Source organism: Heptranchias perlo, chromosome 22 (genome assembly GCF_035084215.1).
Source record: "Heptranchias perlo isolate sHepPer1 chromosome 22, sHepPer1.hap1, whole genome shotgun sequence".
Taxonomy (NCBI): domain Eukaryota; kingdom Metazoa; phylum Chordata; class Chondrichthyes; order Hexanchiformes; family Hexanchidae; genus Heptranchias; species Heptranchias perlo.
In genome coordinates, this window is record NC_090346.1 from 49,388,248 (window position 1) to 49,414,453 (window position 26,206).

Consider the following 26,206-nt stretch of genomic DNA (forward strand, 5'->3'; position numbering starts at 1 on the left):
GTTTTGCCTCCAGAAACGTATCCTACTGCAGTGGGCAGCCTGTGAGTGAATGGTTCACTTCAACCATGCTCTGACATTGCTGAACAATTTGCCGGGTTTACATTGTCTCTGGCTTAAATTTACTACTCATGACATTTATTACCAAAGTATAAATCTGCAGATCTTCTCTGTTACAGATTTTAACTCATCTCTCGCCAGAGGCCATTTTACTTGCCAAATAAAAATGGAAAATATTGAGTCAGAGTCGAAGGGAATTAAGCACTAATTGGCACAGTACTATTACAATTCTGATAACTGGCACTGTTACAAGATGGTGTTAATGTGTCACAGATGCCATAATATTACAGTGCATATGTTCATAATTGCTATCGTCAAATCTCACCATACTTTTAAGAAAAAAAATCTGTACTTACCCAGCCGAGTGGCCCACTGGTCAACTTCCATTCTTCTAAATCAAATTGACCAAAGTTCTTTAGAAATCTGACCCAGTTAAGCCGGATGTGTCCCTGTGAGCAGCAAGTCTGCCAGTAGTTCATAGCACACTGCCATGTTGGTATTTTATAGGGTATAATGATTGCAGGGGAATTTACATTTATATTAATTTTATACGTAGATCAAGATGAAAGCAATTGACACATTAACTTGATTTTAGTTTTGACTGCCGAAAGTTTGATTTCTTTGTATGTGTAAACCCATTTGAGATAACTTTTAAGTCGTATACTGTTGAATCTCTCTTAAATGCTTTTTTTTCTTCCAAAAAGCATATATCTGTCTCTTTGTTGCTAGTATTTGAGCGAGAGTGTGTGTGTTTGTACGTGTTTCTTGTATGTTGTACACATGGATGATTGAACTTGCTGGTGCCATTCAGAACCTTGCAGTGAGGCAGGAGGTTGGGTGTGTGTGAGTGAGAGAGCCAACAAGAGGGCGTCAGCTCACGTTCTTCATCCACCTATTGGTTGTTTCTTGTTTTTTTTATGGTCATGTGGACACAGTTGAATTCACAGCAGTGCCAAGGTTTTACCAGAAAACAGTGTCCGGTTATAACGATGGACAGCAGTATTGTTCAAAGTATGGAATAACCTTTTGAAAGTGTGGTTCCAGTAAATCTACCAGGAATTTACTTTAAATTAAAAACCCTCTTACAGTTTAGTAAGTGCTTAATATCAGGGATTACACTCAAATTTATTTAGTCCAGACGCACATATTAAAACTGACGCAAAATAATTTGGACAGGTGTACAGTCCTTCCATTTGGTGAATTGAGAACACTCACTATTTTGGATCGCTGGATTTAGGACTCCTAAATAAATTATTAACAGCATCTACTGCTAATTGCACTGGTGACTTTTTTTGCAAGCTATGTATTGTAGCCACTGGGACGGTCAACTGTTCAATTTGCCACATCTCTTTTGTAACTCCAGATGCGTATAAAATCTTGTTGCCAAATTATAATTGTTTTTGTTCCTGTGCAGCCGCTGAAGATGTGCTATTGTAAACCACAATCTGCATAAGACTTCATTTAATAAAAAAAAACTTGCTAGATAACTAAACCTTTTACGGGAACCACACAATTTTTGCTTAGGCCGAAGGGTGCCATAATGTTGAGAGTAATTATTTAAATTCAGTTGACTGTTAAGTTTTGGTAAAATTGTTACTTGGGATGTAGCAATAGCTGAAATAGCCCTTAAAAGGTAGGAGGGGTACTTGTTTCTGTTCTGAATCTGCTAAGTTAATTCACAGTTGAGAGTGTAGCTGCCACTGTTTTGAGCATTTGTTAAGGTAGAGAATTTGTTCAGTTCTGTTTACAGATTCCTGTTTGCTAACACAAAACTTGGAAATTGCATATTGTTATCATCTTACTGCTGCACAAATGTTCGAAAGAGAATTACAACTCTGGAGTAAATATTACAATATAACCAACCCCTTCAGGAAAAAGTTACCCTCAACATAAAAGTCTAAAATGCCCCAGTAATAAACTTTCCAGAACATTATCCTGTGAGGCAAGCATATTCTACCACTGTTGTCCATCTTAAGGCTTTTAAAAAATAGTTTTGATTTTAAAACTTTCTTCTATTAGTGAAACTATGAACTGCAGATCACCACAGCCTAACGCTATGCAGCAACACTTGTCTTGCAACATGTTCAAATCTGAGCAGTGGACTGTGATTCTCTGCAAACAAGTCTAGGCCGCAGGTGACTCGAGCATCTTGGCTAAGGTGCGAGACAATCTACTGCGGGGAAAAGCAGGCAGCCCTAGCTGATGGCTGTCCAGTGTCGCATGCTCCCGGCTGCCTGATCTATGGAGCAGTGATGACGCAGGAAGCTGTGGAGGAGTCTACAGCCTGCTGTTCTCTGTCTCACGGCACCCTCTTGGAATTGTGTGCATGCGTGCAGAGTTATGTGTGCATACATACCTCCTGCATTCCAAGATGTACTGCGAAGAAAAGGCAGTATAGCCTCTCCCTGTAGTACCAGGAATCTTGATAACAACAAATGCATGAAAAACAAAACTGAAAGGTAGGTCTGCTTTAAATAACCGGACACTTTAGGCATTGTTTTTGTATGGGTGGGGGGAAAATCTTCAATTCTGTATACATGTTCTTAATTTGTAAATCACAGACACTCTGATTTTGTTGTAATGTTAGATTCTTAGATTGTGGCACCCTTAGTCCTAATGTAGATTTTACAATGATCTGCGTATGTCTGCTGTGTAATATTTGGTACTGCTTTGTGGATGCATTCACATTCCCTTTGCTCACCCCTCACCTTCAAACTCCCGCGAATCTTTGTCTTGCATAGTTACCCTTACTTTTACTACAGGTGACCAGAGTTGCTTTGTTCTGTGGCCATGCAGCTTATCGCAGCCCAGCCAGCTTCTTTGTTATTTTATCACTCAAATTTTTAGCATGCATTTGGGTTTTCTAATGGTCCAGAGTGCACTGTCAGATCTAAGGCAGCAGTATTCCCGTAATGATTCAGGTATCAATAACTGCAACCAGTCTAAGGAGCTGAATGGTAAATGGTTAGAATTTTACATTTCAGTTTTTTTTTGTTTTAAAAAAAAAAGTTTTCCGGGGATTTAAAAAAAAACGAAGAGGCTAGAAAAAATTTACAACGTAGGTGGTAATGCTAAAAGCAAGCGACAGTTACTTAGGAATAGGCAAAGGCCATTCAGTCCCTCGAGCCTGTACTGCCGTTCTATTAGATCATGGCTGAACTGTACCTAAACTCCATTTTACCCGTCTTTGCTACATATCCCTTGGTACCCTTACCTAACAAAAAAATCTATCAATCTCCGTATAGAAAATTTCAATTGACAGGATAGAAAATTTCAAATTTCAATCCACAGCCTTGTGGGGGAGCAAGTTCCATATTTCCAGTACCCTTTGTGTGAAAAAGTGTTTCCTGATAATCTGTAAGATCGTGGAACTTTGTCATTGCACTGGTTCATAGAAAATATTGGGAGTGGAACTTTTCCTAGCTGTGTTTTGAAGTAAGCTCCAAACATAATCCTTTTCCCGATTTGATCAATCTGAAAGCTTGATGTCAAAACGTGAGGTAATCAGTTACAGGAATCGCAATAAAATAATTGTTTGGGTTTAGTCATAATAGATTAACTGCCCATTTTCCTGCTTCCAGCTGAAAGGACAGCGTTTTCTGTCTGCTGTGGGTGTTAATTGAGCTGAGTGGTATGAAAGCCCATACCCGATCTACATCATGAAGAAGGCCTTAAGGTCTTCCAAAAGATTACAAAGTCTTTCCCTTTACGGTAGAGGAGGAACTGTGTTCTGGCCAAGTCCTTTACATGCAGTTTTGCATAGAAAGATTCACAGATTACGAGCGACTCCTGAAGTGGTTTTCCCAGCTAGGCTTTTGTTGAAAAAATTATGCCCATCGCAGGGATCTCAGCGTTTACAAACCATGCATGACTGAAGGGCTTTTCAGCATGCCTGCTAGGCAGATATGAGATAAAGTGCCCTTCATTTTGGCCTATGCAACCAGGGCTCTCAGTTCTGCATCACTGAGTCTTCTCTGGGTGATTCGTTCTTTGGGATTGGAACAGGGCAACTTAGTCACGGGGCCTGCAGATCAGCCTTGGTGCTTAACCTTGCGGGTAGTGCAGTGGCCAAGCTCATCGTTTTGCAGATTTTTTTTTAAACATACCCAAGACCAAGCCATGAAATAGGTTATAAAATAGTATTTGTAGTGGTTGGTCCACAATAGATTTCTTAAAGCAACAAGCACTCCTGACAATTCAGAAACTCCAAATGCTGTATGTTACATGACATTCAAATATTAATTGAGGATTTGAATGATGGCGTGTACATTTGTGATTTCTGTCCGTTTAATATAATTCTAGTACAAGTTTGTCCTATTTTGACAATGTGTTTGCCAAGGCATTCCGTGGAATGACTGGATGCAGGAATCTGGCCATTTTTAGAGGGTGAAAAGCTTTATTTGGGAGAGGGACACTTAAATGCCGAGTTTGCGCTGTTTAACAACAGTTTAGTTGCAAACGGAATACTCCATGAAATGTTCTGAACTGTGGAATGATTCGCTCATACATTGCAAATTTTCTCCCCTGACTTGCCTACCTGCTAATTTCAATGAGGCCTGGTTTCCCCCACTGTTAAAAATGCTTCTGGACGGAATGCACTATTCAAAGTACAGTACCTGAGTCATAAAATACTCTCCAAGGTCTCTTAAGATCATGATTTTGCAGCCCAGAATTATGTGCCTCACCTAGGATGATATTTATTGTGAAACCAGGCCACTGTGAACCCTAGAAACAACCAAGGAGGCAAAATGCCACCACTTGTGTGGGCAAAAATTGCAAAGTGTCGATTGAATTTGTGCACAACACCATGCAGTTCAGAATATTGATTGAGGATTCAGCTTGGCAAACTATCTTTTAACTTATTTAGGGGGTGGTCCTCATTAAGTCATTGGCAATTACGTGAAAATTTAAAAGTAAATGTAAAGCCACTTGGACTTAGTGCAGTAATGGGTTATTACCCTGCTTTGCCAGCACAGTAACCATAAAACAACCCAAGAAACATGCTAAAGATTGATTGGTAAAAGCACTAGTAATCCAAAAGATGCAACATGCCCATGAATCAAATTTTAATGATTTAATTATGTAGTGGTGTTGCTTTTTAACCTATCCGATGAGACCAAATGCTAATCTATGCTTTGCCTTGGCTTTCTGCTCTGTGTTGTCTTGGTGTTCCGTCTTACTTTGTCTGTGCTGTTTGTTCCTCCCCTTTTTTTCTTAACCCTCCCCTCCCCATTGTCCACATTGACCTGACCCAACCTGGTAAAACACTGACCCGTAATCTCATCAATCAACCAACCAATCCTCTCGCCGTGGTGACCTGCCCTCCTCTCTGATTGGTGGCTCCGTTGCTCGGCTGGCTGTGTTGTGTGGACGAACAGTTCACCCAAATATGGCCTTCTTGCTGACAGGTATCACTTCTGTGAGAAGTGCTTCAACGAGATCCAAGGCGACAGTGTCACTCTGGGTGACGATCCTGCACAACCGCAAACGTAAGTAATGATTTTACTTGTTTTCTGCATGTGTTGCCATTTCCTCTGTAAAATGGAATTAGCGTTGGGCACCTCGACCTTTTTATGTCCACATTTTTCAACGAATATGTCATTACCTGAGAGCTTATTTTTCCAAATATCCCCTGCTGTGCAGGACTGGAACATTTTTGGAACCGTGGCCCAGGATGAATAAGAATGAAAGGTTGGTGGGAAAATTTTAATTTGCCAAATTCATTATTGTATTATTGAGAACTAGTAGTGGTTCTTGTATATATTAAAAATACTGAAGTCCAATTAAAAGGTATTCTGTGTGTTGGACACTAATCTCTGTAAGCCTTCGATCACTAAGGTGCTTTTGAATTTGAACATCTTCCACCCAAATGTGAAATCCAGAACTTTGGTGACTATCCACAAGTTAGATCAAAAATCACTGGAATGCTGCTGGTAATGTCTGCAGTACAACTTGTGTTATATTAAGCATTCAAGTGAAATGAACTTGAACATTGCATGCAGCCAACCTGATGATTTCCTGCATTTGAGACAGACTAGGTTTGATGTGACCTCTACTCTGTGCAACCTGCTCAGAAGTCCGTTGCCTGCTTTCTTTTCCTTTCATTGAACCTCCACCTGCCACAAATAAGCTGCCATCAAAATTGGGGGAAAACCACCGAGACACTAACCATTTAAGAGTTTGGCATCTTGCACAGTATTTCTGTTTCGTCAAAGAAGTGTATCTAGGTTCTTTTGAAAAGACCAGCAGAAGAGAGAAGTAGTGGACACAACCTTGGTTCTTTTTCTCCCGTTGGCAGCAGCCTTTAATACTGGAAAATGTCGCATCACCTTGTCTAACTAGTCCTGGGTCTTTCTGAAAAGTTGTTCTAAAAGTTTGGAAATAGGTCCTTGCCTTTTTGTATAAGGTTTCTCACTTTGCAAAGTCATCAGCTTCAACGTTTAATCTCAGAACCAAACCTTATTATTTTTGCAGTCTAAATTGGCCACGGCCTATTTCACTTCAATTGATGCCTTATTCAGTTCAGCTCATCCAGACTTTGGTACTAGTTTTAAGATCAACCCATCTTGCCTTGTTTCCATGGATTGCCACCCATGAGGTGTTTGTTCACAATTTGCAGAATTGCACAGGCTATACTAACTCAGGAGTAGCAATTTGCTGGAAAGAAATTATCCACATGAGTACAGTTTCCTTCAACGCCCATCACAAGGGGTTTGTAAGTTCCAGCTTATTAAAGATGTACAGCTGCAGGTCAGAAAGAGGCTTGAGCAAAAGGGCACTAAAATTGTCCAAAAGAGCTGTACCTATTGAGTGGGACAAAGGTATTGGGTTCTCAAATCCGCCTGCACCTTATGCCACACGACTACCCAAGTTCTGTAATTCCAGCATCTACTGAGAATACAGCAGGAAATGCTGACATGATTATTGTGTCAGTTTCCCATAATGTGATCACTGAATAACCCTCAACTAACCCTTGTCTTGGTGACTTTACCATTTCCATCCTGCACCTTTGCATTCAGCATGGCATTTACTGGATATTATAATGACTCCAAACAGACATCTGCAGTCTAAAGTACCATGCAGATTGGCAAGTACGTCAGCATTGCTGCTGAGCAATGCATCATCTGTTGTCTTATGCCACCAGAAGATATTAGGTCCTAAGGTCAGTTCCTGAGATTAATTGAAAATTCAGCCCATTATAATGTCTTTCGTCCTCTCCATCATTACATCATCCAACTGTCTTCTAAATTATTCCAAGCTTTTGGCTGCACTAACTTACCCAGAGGTCCATTACAAGTTTCTTTTTATTTATTCATTCATGGGATGTGGGCGTCGCTGGCAAAGCCAGCATTTATTACCCATCCCTAATTGCCCTTGAGAAGGTGGTGGTGAGCCACCTTCTTGACAACCGAGTGGCTTGCTAGGCCATTTCAGAGAACTGATAAGAATCAACCACATTGCTCATGTTCAAATGTTCATCAGTCTTTGTATGAAGAACTTCCTCACAGTCCTGAATTTGCCTTTCACCACTTTCGGTGTACGCCTTCTTGTCCTACTGTCAACATTTATCTTGTGCGGTGATTGGATTCATCTTTTGTGTACAGTTTTGGTCTCCTTACCTGAGGAAGGATATACTTGCCTTGGAGGGGGTGCAGTGAAGGTTCACCAGATTGACTCCTAGGATGAGAGAGTTGTCCTGTGAGGAGAGATTAAGTGGAATGGGCCTAAATTCTCGAGTTTAGAAGAATGAGAGGTGATCTCATTGAAACGTAAAAAATTCTTAGAGGGCTTGACAGGGTGGGTGCTGAGAGGCTGTTTCCCCTGTTTGGAGAGTCTAGAACTAGGGGTCATAGTCTCAGGATAAGGGGTTGGCCATTTAGGACTGAGATGAGGAAAAATTTCTTCACTCACAAGCTTGTGACTTTTTGGAATTCTGTACCCCAGAAGACTGTGGTTGCTTAGTCATTGAGTATATTCAAAACTGAGATCAGTTAAATTTTTGGACACTTACGGGCATCAAGGGATATGGGGATCGGGTGGGAAAGTGGAGTTGAGGCAGAAGATCGGCCATGATTTCATTGAATGGCGGAGCAGGCTCGAGGGGCCTTATGGCCTACTCCTCCAATTTCTTATGTACCGTTTAATATATATATGTGTACGGTCCTCTTTCGGTTTCTCCCTTTCAAGACAGAAATAATCAAGTTTCTCCAGCCTCTCCTTATAACCTAATCCTCAGATACTAGGGATCAGCCTTGTGTCTGTTGTCTCCATCACTACCTGGACTTGAAGGTTTCCCTTGTATCTTAATGATCAAAAATTGACATTATTTAAGGTGCAGTCTGACTAGAGCACTGTACACTTTCAGCATGTCATCCTCCCACTTATGTTCTACGGTATAGTTCATCTTACTATCTCCTTTGTTGATTGTTGCCCTACAGCCGCTGTATTAAGTGCCAAGTCTACTAACAGCCCTAGATCTCTCTGATCTTCACCATTAACTAGTTTGACACAATTTATAGGCTGCATGTGTCACCCATTTCTTCCAATGTTGTCTCATGCCAGCATCTTTCACAACGATTCGCTGAAATTTCCCTCACACGATGAGCTGCTCACTTCAAGGAGCACCGAACTATCCATAGGTGTCCAGGCACTTTAAATGGCTGGAGTTCTGAGAGACTTTTTAGCCCTCACCCTCCATCTGAGTGAAAATTGGGATGCGTAACACTACTGTAATGAGGTACATAACCACATGAAGCCTTAATATTGGTCACTGCACTTCAAAAGTAATTGCGTGAAGAACTTTGAGGTGTTTCAACATGTACAGTTCTATATAAATGCACATTTATTTTCAAGATTTTCAGCTTCTGCTGCTGTGAGTCAGGGCCATCAGATATAGCCCTGGTGTTGAAATCCATCGTCCTCTTTCCTGTTCAACACTTTGGGGGAAAGTAGACTACCACAGCAAATCCCTTGAGCAGTGATGGTATCCAGTCACGTGAATAGACCTTTTATCTAGACACAGCCCATCTTACTTTCAATAAATGTGGTAACCCGGAAACAGACTTGTGGCAACCTCTCAGACCCTAGGCAGCCTTCTATTCTGTTGTAGGTCAGTCAAGACAGACAAACCATAGTGTGAGGTGATCTTTTGATATCCTGGGTTAGGGAAGTTTCTCTCTACATCTGTACAGTTTTCTCTCATGCTCAACATCATCCTTATAATTCAGCCAGGGGTGACAACCATAGAAGACTTCTTAGATCCGTCGAAGTACATTATCAATCAACTCACTCAGATCACATGCCACCAGGATGGAGGGGCAGGTATATCACAGTACACCCAGAGGCTCCATGTGACTGTGTGGCTCTTAAAAAGGCCATTCCAGTTGCCTGGTATTCCACCCTTCAGTCTGCATACCCAGTTGACCTCCAGAAATGCTTGTATTTAAAGTTTTACAGTGCCAATCGGAAACCATTTGTTGCTGCCAGGATGTTTCCGACCTCTCTGGTCGTGAAATTCCAGCTGTCGCCACCTTCTATTGCCTGGTTCATAGAGGGTTCATGTAGCAATTATTGGAAGTTGCCACCTACCTTTCTCAGGGAATCCAGTTCATGAACACTCAATACTGAGCTCATTAAAATTTGCCTGGATAATTAAACTCCTCGACTGCAGACATGGATGTAAATTGAGCATACAGATGTGGTATGCTATGTAAGTACTACTGAGAATCTAGAGTTGGGACAAAATGTAATGTATTGTTTTGTGAAACAGAACCCCTGGTTACTGTTGTTTTGTTGCCTTTCTACAGAACCATTTCAAAAGATCAGTTTGAAAAGAAGAAAAATGATACATTGGATCCTGAGCCGTAAGTGTTCGTTTCTCCCAGTCACTTGGAATTATTTGACCTGTTTTTGATTGTTCCCTTTATCCCTAGTCAAGACTTTGGTTGGCTTCATAGCTTTTCTAGTTTCCTGTTCCAATTTGAATTCTCTGATTGAGGTTATGAGCACTCTTCAGGGATTGCTGATGAATTATCATAATTTTAATTATTTAAAGACAATTTGTAGTTACTGCACCCTATCTTATAATAATTAAAAGAACATAGCCATTTAAACTCAGGTCTTGGCTAGCAGCGAGAAATCATTTTCAGTGTGCATACCTGACTCTTACTAATTTGCTTCCAGACCTGCTGCAGAGTTTACTGCAGGTTATTTGTAGCCCTTTTTATTGGTCTAAAATTGTGTTACATATTTAGTAAAGTTATCAATTTGGATTGTTAATGTGCAAAAATGTTACATTTGCAAAATTGGGCATCTAACATTTTATTTTCTCATTTTAGCTTTGTTGAATGTAAAGAATGTGGTCGTAAAATGCATCAAATCTGCGTTCTCCATAATGAAACTATCTGGCCTTCAGGGTAGGTGGTATTGTTTAGTTGTTAGGTTACATACTTTCTAACTAATTTTTAGGTTAAGGCTTTCTGATCATGATAGGTTCAGGTTAAGAGCCCTTCGGCCCATTTGACCTCATCCTCCCAAAATACTAATCCTTCCATCGTCCCATTGCCATTTCTGGCTGTTTGTTAAATGAGTTGGGTGTCCTGGCCCCAAACGCTTTGATAAGAAATGCTTCCTGACATCTGTCCTAAATTTGCTGCCTTTCCCAGCTGTCCTGGCAGTGTTGTTTAGGGTTTACTTTATCTCATATCTCTACGGTGGTCCCCACTGAAATGTCTCTTTTTGAGGCGAAGGAATCCTAACTTATCAAGTCGTTCACTTAACTTTTTACACCAGTTCTCGTTGCTCTGCTCTGCCTTGGGCCAGAATGGGCCCCTTATGTTGTGTTGACCAGGAGGATACTACACAGCCTAACGTGACCTCGGGGAGGGGGGTGTTGAACTGAATTGATTTCCAACGTAACCTAACATCCTATTTGCTTTGTTTTTGCTGCTTGCACTGTTCAGATATGATGAGTGACAAGTCGGCTTATACCCCTAACATCTGTCAACTATGAATTTATCTATATTGCATTTGAGACTGGGATTCCAAGTGCTTCATATATACCAGGAAGATCTCGACAACAATGACTTGTATTTATATATCCCATGATGGAACCCTGAGGTGCCCCACTAAATAACCCCGTCCCTTCCCAGTCTTGCTCCTGTTACAACTACACCGAGGTTCCTTCCTTTTAACCAGGTTCTAATCCATGCAAAAGAGTGTGACTTTGTAAAGGTATGGCTCCTTTTGGAAGTCAAGATAAATTATCATATGACTTACATGTGCCCCTCCCCCCAGCAGTCCAGGTCAGTTAGGGACATCACCACATAAATAATCTTGCGTAGATCAGGCAAGATCTCCCTCCCAGCTCCACCTCTACCCCTTTGTCAAGCTGTTTTGGCTGTTGTAGATTGTGACAGCTGTTTTTGTTTTGGTGCTTGCTTGGTCTACAGCCTCCTGGTCAATTAGTGTCCTCAGTTCCAGGCAGTTAGTAACACAAGTGATACAGAGCCACACCGAAACCCTTGGTTTGCGACATTCAGACAAACTCTTCAAGGCTGTTTTGATATTTTCTGTATGCTTGTTTTGTTGATTCATCAGTTCCCTAAAGCTAATGAAAACTCTTGAATATTAGGACGCAGTCAGCTCCAATATCAGGCTGTCCTGGTGGGGCAACTGATTATCAACCTTAATAATGGAGGAAGGACTTTGTTTTGGGGGCCTAATGTGACCATTTTTCTTTTTCCGACCTCTAGACATATCAATATGTATTTTTGCTGAATGATGAATTTATCCATTTCTTTTGAATGCTTCAACTGACCCAGTACTTACTTAAAATCTTAAGGAGTGATTTGTTTATGTAAAACAGTTACAGATCAGTTGCTACAGATTTCCTGCTACCAATTAAAAGTAATTGTCTCCCTTATATTTAGAAAATTAACTAAGATCTACAAAAGTGGGGTGAGAAGGAACATGTAAAATTGATTTAATGTTCAAATGCAATCTTTTTCCCCTTTTGAATGATACCTAACTAGAATTTAACCGTGCAGATGCTTTGTATGCAGACTACTATTTTTGATAAATTTCTCTCTACAGCTTTGTTTGTGACAATTGCTTGAAGAAAACTGGTAAAACGAGGAAGGAGAACAAATTCAGCTCCAAAAGTAAGTGTTTTCTGTGGCTTGAGAGTTTAACTCTTTTGTCTGTGGTGGATTGTATCACTTGTATTTGATTGACAGCTAAAATGGCTTGTTTAGTGCTAACAAACCTCTCTGCCTTCACCATGCATTGTTCAGTATAAGTGTAACACTGTCATGATTATAGTGCTACTGCTCCTTGGATCCCAATTTTCACCATTTATCTTCATTGGGTTCTGAAGAGTTGATGAACGGTAGCACTATTAAAGCCTCCGACTGCATGTGGCTGTGCGAGGTAAATTTTATAGTGCGATTAATGACTGAGCCTGGAAAGAGTTGGAGAGAACACAGGAACAGGAGTAGACCATTCAGCTCCTCGAGCCTATTCCGCCATTCAGTGAGATCATGACTGATCTGTATCCAAACTTCATCCACCCAACTTGGCTCCATATCTCTTAATACCCTTGGCTAGCAAAAATTTATCATTCTCAGATTTAAAGTTATTAATTGAGCTAGCATCTACTGCTTTTTGTGGGAGAAAGTTCCATACTTCTACCACTCTTTGCATGAAGAAGTGTTTCCTAACTTCTCTGCTGAATGGCCTGGCTCTGATTTTAAGGTTATGTCCCCTTGTCCTAGACTCCCCCACCAACGGAAAAAGTATCTCTCTATCTACCCTATCAATTCCTTTCAAAATTCTCAAAACCTCAATCAAGTCACCCCTCAACCTTCTATATTTCAGGGACTACAAGCCAGTTTATGTAATCTCTCATAATCTAACCTTTGGAGCCCTGGTATCATTCTGGTGAATCTGCGTTGCACTCCTTCCAAGGCCAATATATCCTTTCTAAGGTGCAGTGCCCAGAACTGCACAGTACTCCAGATGTGGTTTAACCAGGGCTTTGTATAGCTGTAGCAAAACTTCCTCCCCTTTATATTCTAGCCCACTAGTTATAAAGGCTAACATTCCATTAGCCTTTTTGATTATTGTTTGTACCCAACTACTACATTTTAATGATCTTTGTACATGGACCCCTAAATCTCTTTGGACCTCCACTGTTCCTAACTTCTCACCATTTAAAAAAATTACTCGGATCTAACCTTTTTTGGTCCAACCACCCATGGAGTACTGTGTACAGTTTTGGTCTCCTTACCTAAGTAAGGATATACTTGCCTTAGAGGCAGTGTAATGAAGGTTCACTAGATTAATTCCTGGGATGAGAAGATTGTCCTTTGAGGAGAGATCGAGTAGAATGGGCCTATACTCTCTGGAGTTTGAAAGAATGGGAGGTGATCTCATTGAAACATATAAGATTCTGAGAGGGCTTGACAGGGTAGATGCTGAGAGGCTGTTTCCCCTGGCTGGAGAGTCTCAGGATAAGGGGTTGGCCATTTAGGACTGAGATGAGGAGGAATTTCTTCACGCAGAGGGTTGTGAATCTTTGGAATTCTCTACCCCAGAGGGCTGTGGATGCTCAGTCATTGAGTATATTCAAGATAGATTTTTGGACTCTAAGGGAATCAAGGGATATGGGGATCGGGCGGGAAAGTGGAGTTGAGGTCGAAGATCAGTCATGATCTTATTGAATGGCGGAGCAGGCTCAAGGGGCGTTATGGCCTACTCCTGCTCCTATTTCTTATATTCTTAAAATAGATTACCTCACACTTACCCGTGTTGAAATGCATCTGCCAGTTTTGCCCACTCACTTAATCTATCAATGTCTCTTTGTAATTTTATGCTTCCATCCAAAAGGAGCCAAACCTTTACAAAGTCACACTCTTTTGCATGGATTAGAACCCGGTTAAAAGGAAGGAACCTCGGTGTAGTTGTAGTTACTCTGCCACCAATCTTTGTGTCGTCAGCAAACTTGGATATATGGTCCTTTATTGTGTTATCTAAGTCATTAATAAATATAGTGAATAGTTGAGGTCACAGATCCTTGTGGGACACCACTAGTCACTTCCTTCCAATTTGAGTACATACCCATTATCCCTACTCTCCGTCTTCTACCTTCTAACCAGTCTCCTAACCGGGTCAATAATTTGCCTTCAATTCCATGAGCTTAAATTTTAGCTAACATTCTCTTATGTGGAACCTTATCAAATGCCTTCTGGAAGTCCATATAAACTACACCCATAGACATTCCCCTGTCCACTACTTCAGTTACTGCCTCAAAAAATTCAATTATGTTCGTTGGACATGACCTACCCTTTACAAATCCATGTTGGCTCTCTGTTACCAGCTTAAATTTCTCTAAGTGCTCAGTCACTCTGCCCTTAATTATGGATTCCAATAACTCCCCCACAGCATATGTTAGACTAACTGGTCTACCATTTCCTGGTTTCTCTATCGCACCTTTCTTAAATAATGGAGTTAAATTTGCAATTTTCCAACCTGAAGGGCCAATTCCTGAATCGAGAGCGCTTTGGAAGATTATGGCTAAAGCATCTGCAATTTCCTCACCACCTACTTTTATAACCTTGGAGTGGAAACCATCAGGTCCTGGGGATTTATCAGTCTTTAGTGCCATTATTTTTTCAAATACTGTTCTCTTGCTTAAGTTAACTTCAATGAGTTCCAGTCCTTGATTCATTTAGTTTCCCTGGAATGTCAGGTATATTATCCTCTTTCTCTACTGTGAAGACTGACACAAAGTAATTATTCAACAAGATTGCCATTTCCTTATTTTTATTTGCAATATTACCCGCATCTGTCTTGGGTTGAAATAGATAGGAAAGAGTAAAATGAAAGTTAAAATAAAAAAGCAGACAATTTGGAAAGAGAAAGGGAAAATGTTACATCAGAGCAAGCGCAGGTGATGCCATTGAATGTCAAGGAGAGGTGGCTGGGCCTTTATTGTTTACAAATGGTCATTACCTGGCTTGAATCCATCACTTCTGACTTGGATGAGAGTGCTACCACTGAGCCAAGCTGACATCTTTTTAAATGTCTTTTTGAAGGCAGTTTTGGAGACTGTATTCCATTATATGAGACCTGCAACCATCATGATGAAGGATTGGCATCTGTGACTAGTGCAGTGATGGGTAACAATATTATAGTATTGTATCTTTTCGATCCTTCTTTAAGACCATGAAATGAGTGTGTGTTTGGTTCTTGAACCCCGGGTTGGATGCAGTTAAATTGAGTCATAATTATTGTAAACAATTTTACAACACCAAGTTATAGTCCAACAATTTTATTTGAAAATCACAAGCTTTCGGAGGCTTCCTCCTTCCTCAGGTGAATGTCAAGAAATCCTCGAACCTTTCGCATTTATAAATCACAGAACAATACCTGGTGATTACAGATAATCTTTCCAACTGCCCGTTGCCAAGGCAATCAAAGTGTTCAGACAGAGAGGTGTTACCTACAGTACCACCGAATATACAAACAACCAAAAAAAAACAAACAGAGAGAGGCAGAAACATAGAAACATCCGGAAGGAAGAGAAAGTCCGCAAATGACCCCTTATATTAAAAACAGATAACTTTTGTTCGCTGGTGGGGTTACGTGACATGAACTCAAGATCCCGGTTGAGGCCGTCCTCATGGGTGCGGAACTTGGCTATCAATTTCTGCTCAATGATTTTGCGTTGTCGTGTGTCTCGAAGGCCGCCTTGGAATACGCTTACCCGAAGGTCGGTGGCTGAATGTCCTTGACTGCTGAAGTGTTCCCCGACTGGGAGGGAACCCTCCTGTCTGGCGGTGTCCGTTCATCCGTTATCACAGTGTCTGCATGGTCTCGCCAATGTACCATGCTCTGGGGCATCCTTTCCTGCAACGTATGAGGTAGACAATGTTGGCCGAGTCACAGGAGTATGAACCATGTACCTGGTGGGTGGTGTCCTCTCGTGTGATGGTGGTATCTGTGTCGATGATCTGGCATGTCTTGCAGAGGATACCGTGGCAGGGTTGTGTGGTGTCGTGGACACTGTTCTCCTGAAAGCTGGGTAATTTGCTGCGAACGATGGTCTGTTTGAGGTTGGGTGGCTGTTTAAAGGCGAGTAGTGGAGGTGTGGGGATGGCCATAGCGAGGTGTTCGTCGTCATTGATGACATGTTGAAGGCTGCGGAGAACATGGCGTAGTTTCTCCGCTCCGGGGAAGTACTGGATGACGAAGGCTACTTTGTTGGTTGCGTCCCGTGTTAGTCTTCTGAGGAGGTCTATGCGATTTTTCGCTGTGGCCCGTCGGAACTGTCGATCGATGAGTCGAGCGTCATATCCCGTTCTTACTAGGGCGTCTTTCAGCGTCTGTAGGTGTCCATCGCGTTCCTCCTCGTCTGAGCAGACCCTGTGTATTCGCAGGGCCTGTCCATAGGGGATGGCCTCTTTGATGTGGTTAGGGTGGAAGCTGGAAAAGTGGAGCATCGTGAGGTTGTCCGTGGGCTTGCGGTAGAGTGAGGTGCTGAGGTGCCCGTCTTTGATGGAGATTCGTGTGTCCAAGAAAGAAACTGATTCTGAGGAGTAGTCCATGGTGAGCTTGATAGTGGGATGGAACTTGTTGATGTTATCTTGTAGTCTCTTCAGTGATTCTTCGCCATGGGTCCATAGAAAGAAAATGTCGTCTATGTATCTGGTGTATAGCGTTGGTTGGAGGTCCTGTGCAGTGAAGAAGTCCTGCTCGAGTACTGAGGCTGTTGCAGCGATGCCGTCATCGTGGGGGATACTGGTGTAGAGTGCCGAGACGTCCATCGTGGTGAGAAGTGTTCCTGGTTCAACTGGTCCGTGGGTACTGAGTTTTTGTAGGAAGTCTGTAGTGTCGCGACAGAAGCTGGGGGTTCCCTGTACGATGGGTTTCAGGATGCCCTCGATGTATCCAGAGAGGTTCTCACACAGGGTTCCGTTGCCTGATACGATAGGACGTCCGGGTGTGTTGGCTTTGTGTATCTTTGGGAGGCAGTAGAAGTCTTCCACGCGGGGAGTACGTGGGATGAGAGCGCGTAGGATGCTTTGAAGGTCTGGATCGAAGGTCTTGATCAGTTTGTTGAGCTGGTGGGTGTGTTCTTTGGTCGGATCTGCGGGTAACCGTCTGTAGTGTTCCCGGCTGTCCAGTTGTCGGTATGCTTCTTTGCAATAGTCCGTTCTGTTCTGTATGACTATGGCTCCTCCTTTGTCTGCTGGTTTGATGACGATGTTGCGGTTGGTCTTGAGAGCGGTGATGGCGTTGCGTTGTGCTCGGGTGACATTCTGGACTGTCTTGTGAGTGCGGCTGATGAATCTGGCATTGACGCATTTCCTGACAGCTTGAGCATACATGTCAAGCTGAGGGCAGCGACCCTCCGGAGGAGTCCAGTTTGACTCTTTCCTCTTCGGTTGCTGTACCACGGATCCCTCTGTCAGCTGTTCCGGATCTGTCAGCTGTTCCAACCGCAACATCGTCATCAAACCAGCGGACAAAGGAGGCGCCATCGTCATACAGAACAGAACGGACTATTGCAAAGAAGCATACCGACAACTGGACAACCAGGAACACTACAGACGGTTACCCGCAGATCCGACCAAAGAACACACCCACCAGCTCAACAAACTGATCAAGACCGTCGATCCAGACCTTCAAAACATCCTACGCACTCTCATCCCACGTACTTCCCGCGTGGGAGACTTCTACTGCCTCCCAAAGATACACAAAGCCAACACACCCGGACGTCCTATCGTATCAGGCAACGGAACCCTGTGTGAGAACTTCTCTGGATACATCGAGGGCATCCTGAAACCCATCGTACAGGGAACCCCCAGCTTCTGTCGCGACACGACAGACTTCCTACAAAAACTCAGTACCCACGGACCAGTTGAACCAGGAACACTTCTCACCACGATGGACGTCTCGGCACTCTACACCAGTATCCCCCATGATGACGGCATCGCTGCGACAGCATCAATACTCAACACCAACAACAGCCAATCTCCAGACGCCATCCTACAACTCATCCGCTTCATCCTGGATCACAATGTCTTCACCTTCGATAACCAGTTCTTTACCCAAACACACGGAACAGCCATGGGGACCAAATTCGCACCCCAATACGCCAACATTTTCACGCACAAGTTCGAGCAGGACTTCTTCACTGCACAGGACCTCCAACCAACGCTATACACCAGACACATCGATGACATTTTCTTTCTATGGATCCACGGCGAAGAATCACTAAAGAGACTACACGATAACATCAACAAGTTCCATCCCACCATCAAGCTCACCATGGACCACTCCTCAGAATCAGTTTCTTTCTTGGACACACGAATCTTCATCAAAGACGGGCACCTCACTCTACCGCAAGCCCACGGACAACCTCACGATGCTCCACTTTTCCAGCTTCCACCCTAACCACGTCAAAGAGGCCATCCCCTATGGACAGGCCCTGTGAATACACAGGGTCTGCTCAGACGAGGAGGAACGCTTTGGACACCTACAGACGCTGAAAGACACCCTAGTAAGAACGGGATATGACGCTCGACTCATCGATTGACAGTTCCGACGGGCCACAGCGAAAAATCGCATAGACCTCCTCAGAAGACTAACACGGGACGCAACCAACAGAGTACCCTTCGTCATCCGGTACTTCCCCGGAGCGGAGAAACTACGCCATGTTCTCCGCAGCCTTCAACATGTCATCAATGACGACGAACACCTCGCTATGGCCATCCCCACACCTCCACTACTCGCCTTTAAACAGCCACCCAACCTCAAACAGACCATCGTTCGCAGCAAATTACCCAGCTTTCAGGAGAACAGCGTCCACGACACCACACAACCCTGCCACGGTATCCTCTGCAAGACATGCCAGATCATCGACACAGATACCACCATCACACGAGAGGACACCACCCACCAGGTACATGGTTCATACTCCTGTGACTCGGCCAACGTTGTCTACCTCATACGTTGCAGGAAAGGATGCCCCAGAGCATGGTACATTGGCGAGACCATGCAGACACTGCGACAACGGATGAACGGACACCGCGCAACAATCGCCAGACAGGAGGGTTCCCTCCCAGTCGGGGAACACTTCAGCAGTCAAGGACATTCAGCCACCGACCTTCGGGTAAGCGTACTCCAAGGCGGCCTTCGAGACACACGACAACGCAAAATCGTCGAGCAGAAATTGATAGCCAAGTTCCACACCCATGAGGACGGCCTCAACCAGGATCGTGGGTTCATGTCACGCTACACGTAACCCCACCAGCGAACAAAAGTTATCTGTTTTTAATATAACGGGTCATTTGCTGTCTTTCTCTTCCTTCCGGATGTTTCTATGTTTCTGCCTCTCTCTGTTTGTTTGGTTTTTTTTTGGTTGTTTGTATATTCGGTGGTACTGTAGGTAACACCTCTCTGTCTGACCACTTTGATTGCCTTGGCAACGGGCAGTTGGAAAGATTATCTGTACTCACCAGGTACTGTTCTGTGATTTATAAATGCGAAAGGTTCGAGGATTTCTTGACATTCACCTGAGGAAGGAGGAAGCCTCCGAAAGCTTGTGATTTTCAAATAAAATTGTTGGACTATAACTTGGTGTTGTAAAATTGTTTACAATTGTCAACCCCAGTCCATCACCGGCATCTCCACATCATAACTATTGCACAAAGGTGGTAACACCCATTACATTATAAACCAAATCGTAATCAGGGTCAATGGAAAAACCCCAGCCTGGGATTTTCCATGGAGCAGAGGGGGAATTTGGACCATCCCTGAGCAATTAGGCTGACAATGAGCATAACCAGTTACAGTTGGAAACTAGATCTTATTTAACCTCGGGTTGTCACTACAAATAAATATCCTTAAACCAATAAATATGCGGTAGAAGAGGACGTGCAGTCTACTGGATTGTTATAACCAGAGGTGTCTGTCACGCCGCCTTATTGTGTTTTATACTTTAAAGCTTCTCATCTGAAACAGCCTGGGAGCACAGATATTGTGTGGCGACCCTATGGATTTAACAGTTCCTACTCTAGTGGTACATGACTGGACACATGGCATCATGTCAGAGCAATTTCTGTATCGCATACCTGCTCCCGCCAACCATCAGTTTTGAAATATAAAACATAATAACTAAGTGTGACTGTGAGATTGGAAAGGCACCAATAGCACCCTTAACAACGTTTGCAGTAATGTGACAATGCAGTAGGTAACCAAATTAGTACATGGTTGAATTAAAAATTGGTTCTGATTGAGCAGCAGTCATTAATTATTAGTGAAGGCCTTTGAACTGAATAATATACACTCTAAATTCTCAAATAGTTAATGTAAGAGAGCAAACAAGTAATGAACCTATATTTACATTGTCACACATCACCATATATAATGTGACCAGAGTTTCACTTAAGAAACGCTAGTGATCCGTGGTTGTTCTAAGCGGATCAATATGACAATGTTGCTCGTCATCAAAATTCTCTCCTTTGTACCAGCTACGCCCACAACCTTTCTCCTTTCAGCAATGTGATATTTAAATGATCAACCCTCGTTGCTGATTTTAAAGCTGTATCTATCTCGCCAAGCTGCTTTTTGGTTTTTAATCAGCAGTGGGAAATGGTGCTGGAGTGGAATGGACCAACACCGGGAACTGATGGGAGTATGTTGCTGCCCTATCCACTATGACGGAATTGCTTCACTGGGCGGAAATCCTGAGGGAGGATGTGACCGGCTTATAAAATTACCATCTCCTCTTTCTTTTAGCCCCAAATTTCTGGTGCATAAATATTTACTGATAGATTTTGGATCCTGGTAATCTAATACATGATTTAAAGAGAGAAAAATGTTCTTCCTGGTGAGAGCTCAGCTGCAACAACTCAAATGTCACATTGCTTTGTATCCACTAATGATCATAATGTACCTTCCAGGAAGTTGGAGGTTTCCTAACTTGAGAAATGGGCAGTTTGTAACCTGAATTTCACTTACTTCTAATGTGTTTCCTTATGCTGTGTTTCTTTTCATAGGGTTACAAACAACCAGGTTAGGGAATCATTTAGAAGACAGAGTGAACAAATTTCTGCGACGTCAGAACCACCCAGAGGCTGGGGAGGTGTATGTCCGTGTGGTATCCAGCTCCGATAAAACTGTGGAAGTTAAACCAGGAATGAAAAGCAGGCAAGTAAAGCAAACACCCGGAGGACCCTCTAATTACAAAAGTCATTAAATACGTTCTCTGCCCATGAAGCACTGAAAGATATGGCCACTTGGGAGTTTTATAATTTTCTGTCTGAGAATAGTTTGTGTGTCAAAACACATGTGGAAGCTGAACTGGTGCCTGCAGATGATGATGTGGAAAGGCAACAGGAAGAGCAGGAGGCCATGGATAAATGCTGCAGATAGGATATGGGGGGGAATAATGCACCACAATAACAGAGGAATTCATTTCTGGCTTTGACTAGGGCCATTTCAATGCTGTGAGCAGGGCAGAAGTGGTTCAAACAGAATTCTGAGAGAAATGGATTCTGCCCTAGGGGCAATGGTGTGCCCGAGGACCTTAGAGGGGAAAGGGAGGTTGAAGATGGGACAGTACTTGGAGGATGGATGAGTCGGGTGTGGGTTTCTTGAGATGATGCTGGCAGTTTTGAAGAGGAGGCAGGCAGTGCTTTAGGAAGGGAAATCATTATTGATATCAGCAAGTACGGAGGCCAAGAAGAGAGACTGGGTGGTCGTGAGTTGAGTGGGAAGGGATAGAGAGAGCAGGATTGGTCTTGTGGACGAGGTGAGCTTGGAAAGGGCAGGCAGAAGGTGGGGAGAAACTGCCAAAAGACTAGGGCTCAGGCCTAGAGTGATTAGGAGATGGGGGTCAGGGAGGTACAGGTGTAAGGACAGGGAGGAAATGGCAACGGCAGCTTTCCAGACGTTAGAAAGTAAAAGAAAATCAAATTAAACCACAATTGTGACATAACTACAATGGTGTCTGCTGGGCATTTAATTTTACGCCAAGATAGACTCATTATTCATAGTTTGTGACATCAGACTAACTGGTGGAGTCAGTCTAACTAGGACCCCTTGATATGTAGCACCCTACATTTACTCATCCAGCTTTGCTAGTGCTGTATAAAGTTTATGTCACTGATTTTGGAGCAGAAAAAACCTGCTAAAAGTAGGTCCCAGTGTCAGACTGTTTATTTTAATACAAAATATAGTTTGGATGCTATTTTCTCTTCCTTCCCTGCCCTGCTTTTACTATGTTTGTTAATGGGTAGAATGTTTTGCACTTGCAGCTGAGGGAGTATTGTGATCTAATGTTACTCACCCTTTGGGCTGTCTAATGGTTGCCCCTTGTTTCAGGTTTGTGGATACAGGCGAAATGTCGGAGACCTTTCCTTATAGAACCAAAGCACTTTTTGCTTTTGAGGAGATTGATGGTGTGGACGTCTGTTTCTTTGGAATGCATGTACAGGAATACGGCTCTGACTGCCCAACCCCCAATACAAGGTACTGACATGCACTGTGTGCAATATCTTATTTAGCAGGTTATTTATTCACAGCCTGCTTTAGTTTCTTTTTATGTTCAGTTTGTAAAGGAACAATGAGTTTGACCATGCTTTAATAGTGGAGAAGCTTTTTTAAAAAACTCTTAAGCTTTTGAAAGAGTATGTAAATGTCTTAGAAACTGGAGTAAATCAAAAAAAATGGAGAATATTTATTGTAAGAAAATGATGTACCCTTAAAGTAGTAGTCACTTTGTTTTGTCCCCAGGATAGTAGATGTTTAGTTTAATGAAGGCGAATATAGCCTTTTTAATCACTAGCTAATGGCTGATACTGTGTCTCTCGCACAACTTTGCAGGCGTGTGTACATATCATACCTCGACAGTATTCACTTCTTCCGCCCAAGGTGCCTCCGAACTGCAGTCTATCATGAAATCTTAATTGGCTACCTGGAGTATGTGAAAAAACTTGGGTAAGTACCATTTTAACAAAGGTAGAGCTTTGCAAGTTTATTTGTTCTTTGTGTGTAATGGGGAGCAAAGTTTTTGTGCATGTCATGCCCCCTCTCGCATCTCATAGTGGTGTACAAAAAGGACAGGAAAGGCCATGAAACGCATCAAGCCCCCCATATCTGCTGGTGCAACACGTGCGCCATTGGCCCACCCTGAACCACTCAGTCTCAGGGGAGAGCCAAAAAAACCTTTAGCCAATTCAGGAAAAACTTTGACTCCCAAAGGCAATCAAACAAAGTTCCAGGAGACTTGATAGCCCTCATAATCCCAGCTAACTAACAACTTGGCCTCGACAATTGGAAATGTCCTCTTCATTCGGGAATTTGCAAATTCCCCTTTAAAGGACTGCAGCAAATCTATACCCACCACGTATTTCTTTTCTCAACAAGAAAAAATGCTTCCTGACATCTAATCAGACTCTTTGCCGAAGGATTTTATATGCATGCCTTCTAGCCCTACAATCCCTAATCCAAGCCCTTCATACCCCCTAAAAGCCTGCATTACTCTAAATAACCCTAAATTTTGCAACCTATCCTGATAACTAAAGCTAGGTGCCGTTCTGGTGTCACTTATCTGCAATTACTTTAGAACCTCAATACCTCTCTCCACGTGTGGGTACCAAAACTATTAGTCCAAAGTGCAGAGGTACAAAAATCATGTATCACCTAAGTGTAATGCTCTTTGTTTTTTCCTCGATTGTCTAAGCATTACATCTTAAAAACCCTATTCCCTTTCCCTATTGCCATCTCACACTGCTTGTGCACCTTTAATAAGTAATTAACCAATACCCCAGGTCCCTCTCGATCCATAACCTTAACAGGGATCCTTGCTTGGTATAAACATGCCTGAAGTTTTCCGACCTCAAATGCACTACACTGAGCTTGTTGCATGAAGGACATCCGCCACACATGGGCCCGTTTCTCTAACTTATTTAGATCAGCCTGCAATCTATTGATTTGACCGAAATAGTTAGCATTTTTGTCGTCTGTCCATTTATGAATGGTTCCATTAAAGCATTACTCCACAATATTAACGAAAAGCAGCAGTCCCAACACCTGCAGGATTTTAACCAGTCACCTATCCAGCATAATATTGGTTCTGTGATCCTGTATGGTCTATTTTCCAGCAACGTTCCATGTGACACTTTATCAAAGTCTTTTTAGACTTTAGAACATCAACGACATTGCCATCATCCACTTTTCTGGTCACTGCTTCAAAGAACTCAATCAGTTTAATGAAACAGGACTTGCATTTCATGAAGCCATGTCAAAAAAAAGGAAACATTTGCAGGGCTATGGGGAAAGAGCAGGGGATTGGGACTAATTGGATAACTCTTTCAAAGAACTGGTACTGGCCTCCTTCTGAACTGTAAGATTCTATGATTCTGTGCAATCCATGGTAATCACTGAATTTTCCAATTGATCACAGAGCATATCCCATATAATAGTTTCCATCAACTTCTCGACATCAAAACTGACAGATTTGTAATTCCCAGGGTCTGTTTCCCCCCCCCCCCCTTAAATATGGGACCACAGGAGCCTCCCTCCAATCCATTGGAACCAATCCAGACCGCAACAGCTTATTCCATACTTGAGGGCTCACGTATGACATCCCCCATTTCTCTAAGCACACTTGCAGTAAATGGAATCAGGTCCAGCAGCACAATCAGCTTTTAAGTGCCTTAATCCTAACTAAGACCATTACTGCAATTAAATCTGTTGAAGCAATTTTAGCTGAACACCTACCCTGTATAACCAGGACTGTAGCATCATCACCAGAAATGAAAACCATTGCAAAGTATCTGTTTAGCTCACCAGCCATATCTTCGCTCTCATACTGAACCTGTCCCTCAAAGGACTAATGAGACTTTCAGTTGTTTTCTGATTTGTAACATAACTGAAAAAAGCTTCACCATTCCTAATACAGTCGTCAACTGCCGCCTTTTTCCATTGCCTTTTCAGCATCCCTAATAGTGGCCACAGTTATCTACAGCTGGTTTTATACTGGTCTCTACTCTCTCCGTTGTTCCTTTTATACCTAATGAAATACCTCTTTTAATTTTCCCATGAACACCTCTGTTTATCTAGTTCAGATACACATTACCAATCATAATCAATCTTTGGCTTTGGAATTGCTGTACTTTGGCAGTACTGTTGCATCCATGTCCGAGTATAATTGTTGCATCCATGTCTGAGTATAATTATAAGTAAGTTTTTTGAACAATTTAAACTGGAATCTGTACGTCTGGTTGCCATTTTCCTCGCGTGATTTAGATCGGAGCTGTAAAGGTATCTGAACAATCCATTTCACCTTGTTGCCCGCAGCTTTACACAAGGCCATATCTGGGCGTGCCCTCCCAGTGAAGGTGATGATTACATCTTCCACTGCCACCCAGCAGATCAGAAGATCCCCAAACCCAAACGGTTACAGGAATGGTATAAGAAGATGCTGGATAAAGCTTTCGCAGAGCGTATCATACACGATTTCAAGGTGTGTTCTGAAGTTCTATTATCCTCCCAATACCTGCTTTACAAATAAAATATTGTGCATGCCCCAATGTAATCCAATCCCTTTAGCTTGATGTTGCTTTCAAATGCTGACCAATGCAGATTTGCTTAACTAGTAGTATTTTGACAGTACCCCCCCTCCCCCAAGCCTCCCGACTCCACGCTAATCTTGCAGTCTCCAGTTGCTGAAACGATTCACCTCCCAGCTCTCTGGTACAAGAAAAAATCCTGCGAAGGGTGAACTTAGTGGGATACAAAGTACGGTTTGTCCGAACAATCTGATAATCCTATTCGAACAAATCGTTGTAAACCTGTATGCGTGTTAACATGTTTGATTCGGGCAGACTCTTATTCTCCATCTTACCCAATTGTCAGGGCAAACTATATCAACTGTAAGTAAAGTGGCACATGGCCTGTTAGACTGTTCACTGGTTTGTAATAAGATGGCTGTGTAGGTAGCTTTAAAGCATTAAATCTATTGTTCAGAGTGGAAATTCATATTATCTGAGACTTTGAATCAAAAGGGGAGGTTTTCTGCCAGATTAAAGTCTTACAGGACATTATGATTCAGGTTTTTTACAACACCTTTTTCCAA

The 26,206-nt window shown here is 42.6% G+C and overlaps 1 protein-coding gene across 3 annotated transcripts in view; it reads left to right on the forward strand.

Moving 5' to 3' along the window:
- Positions 1 to 26,206, forward strand: part of LOC137340799 (CREB-binding protein-like) — a 111,444-nt gene that overhangs the window by 73,542 nt on the left and 11,696 nt on the right. For all 3 annotated transcript variants that reach the window (XM_068003587.1, XM_068003588.1, XM_068003589.1), the window contains exons 20-27: positions 5,466 to 5,546; positions 9,864 to 9,920; positions 10,395 to 10,472; positions 12,151 to 12,218; positions 21,123 to 21,273; positions 22,450 to 22,596; positions 22,951 to 23,064; positions 25,429 to 25,594. In XM_068003587.1, coding sequence (XP_067859688.1) covers positions 5,466 to 5,546; positions 9,864 to 9,920; positions 10,395 to 10,472; positions 12,151 to 12,218; positions 21,123 to 21,273; positions 22,450 to 22,596; positions 22,951 to 23,064; positions 25,429 to 25,594 — 862 coding nt within the window. The remainder of the gene's footprint in view (positions 1 to 5,465; positions 5,547 to 9,863; positions 9,921 to 10,394; positions 10,473 to 12,150; positions 12,219 to 21,122; positions 21,274 to 22,449; positions 22,597 to 22,950; positions 23,065 to 25,428; positions 25,595 to 26,206) is intronic.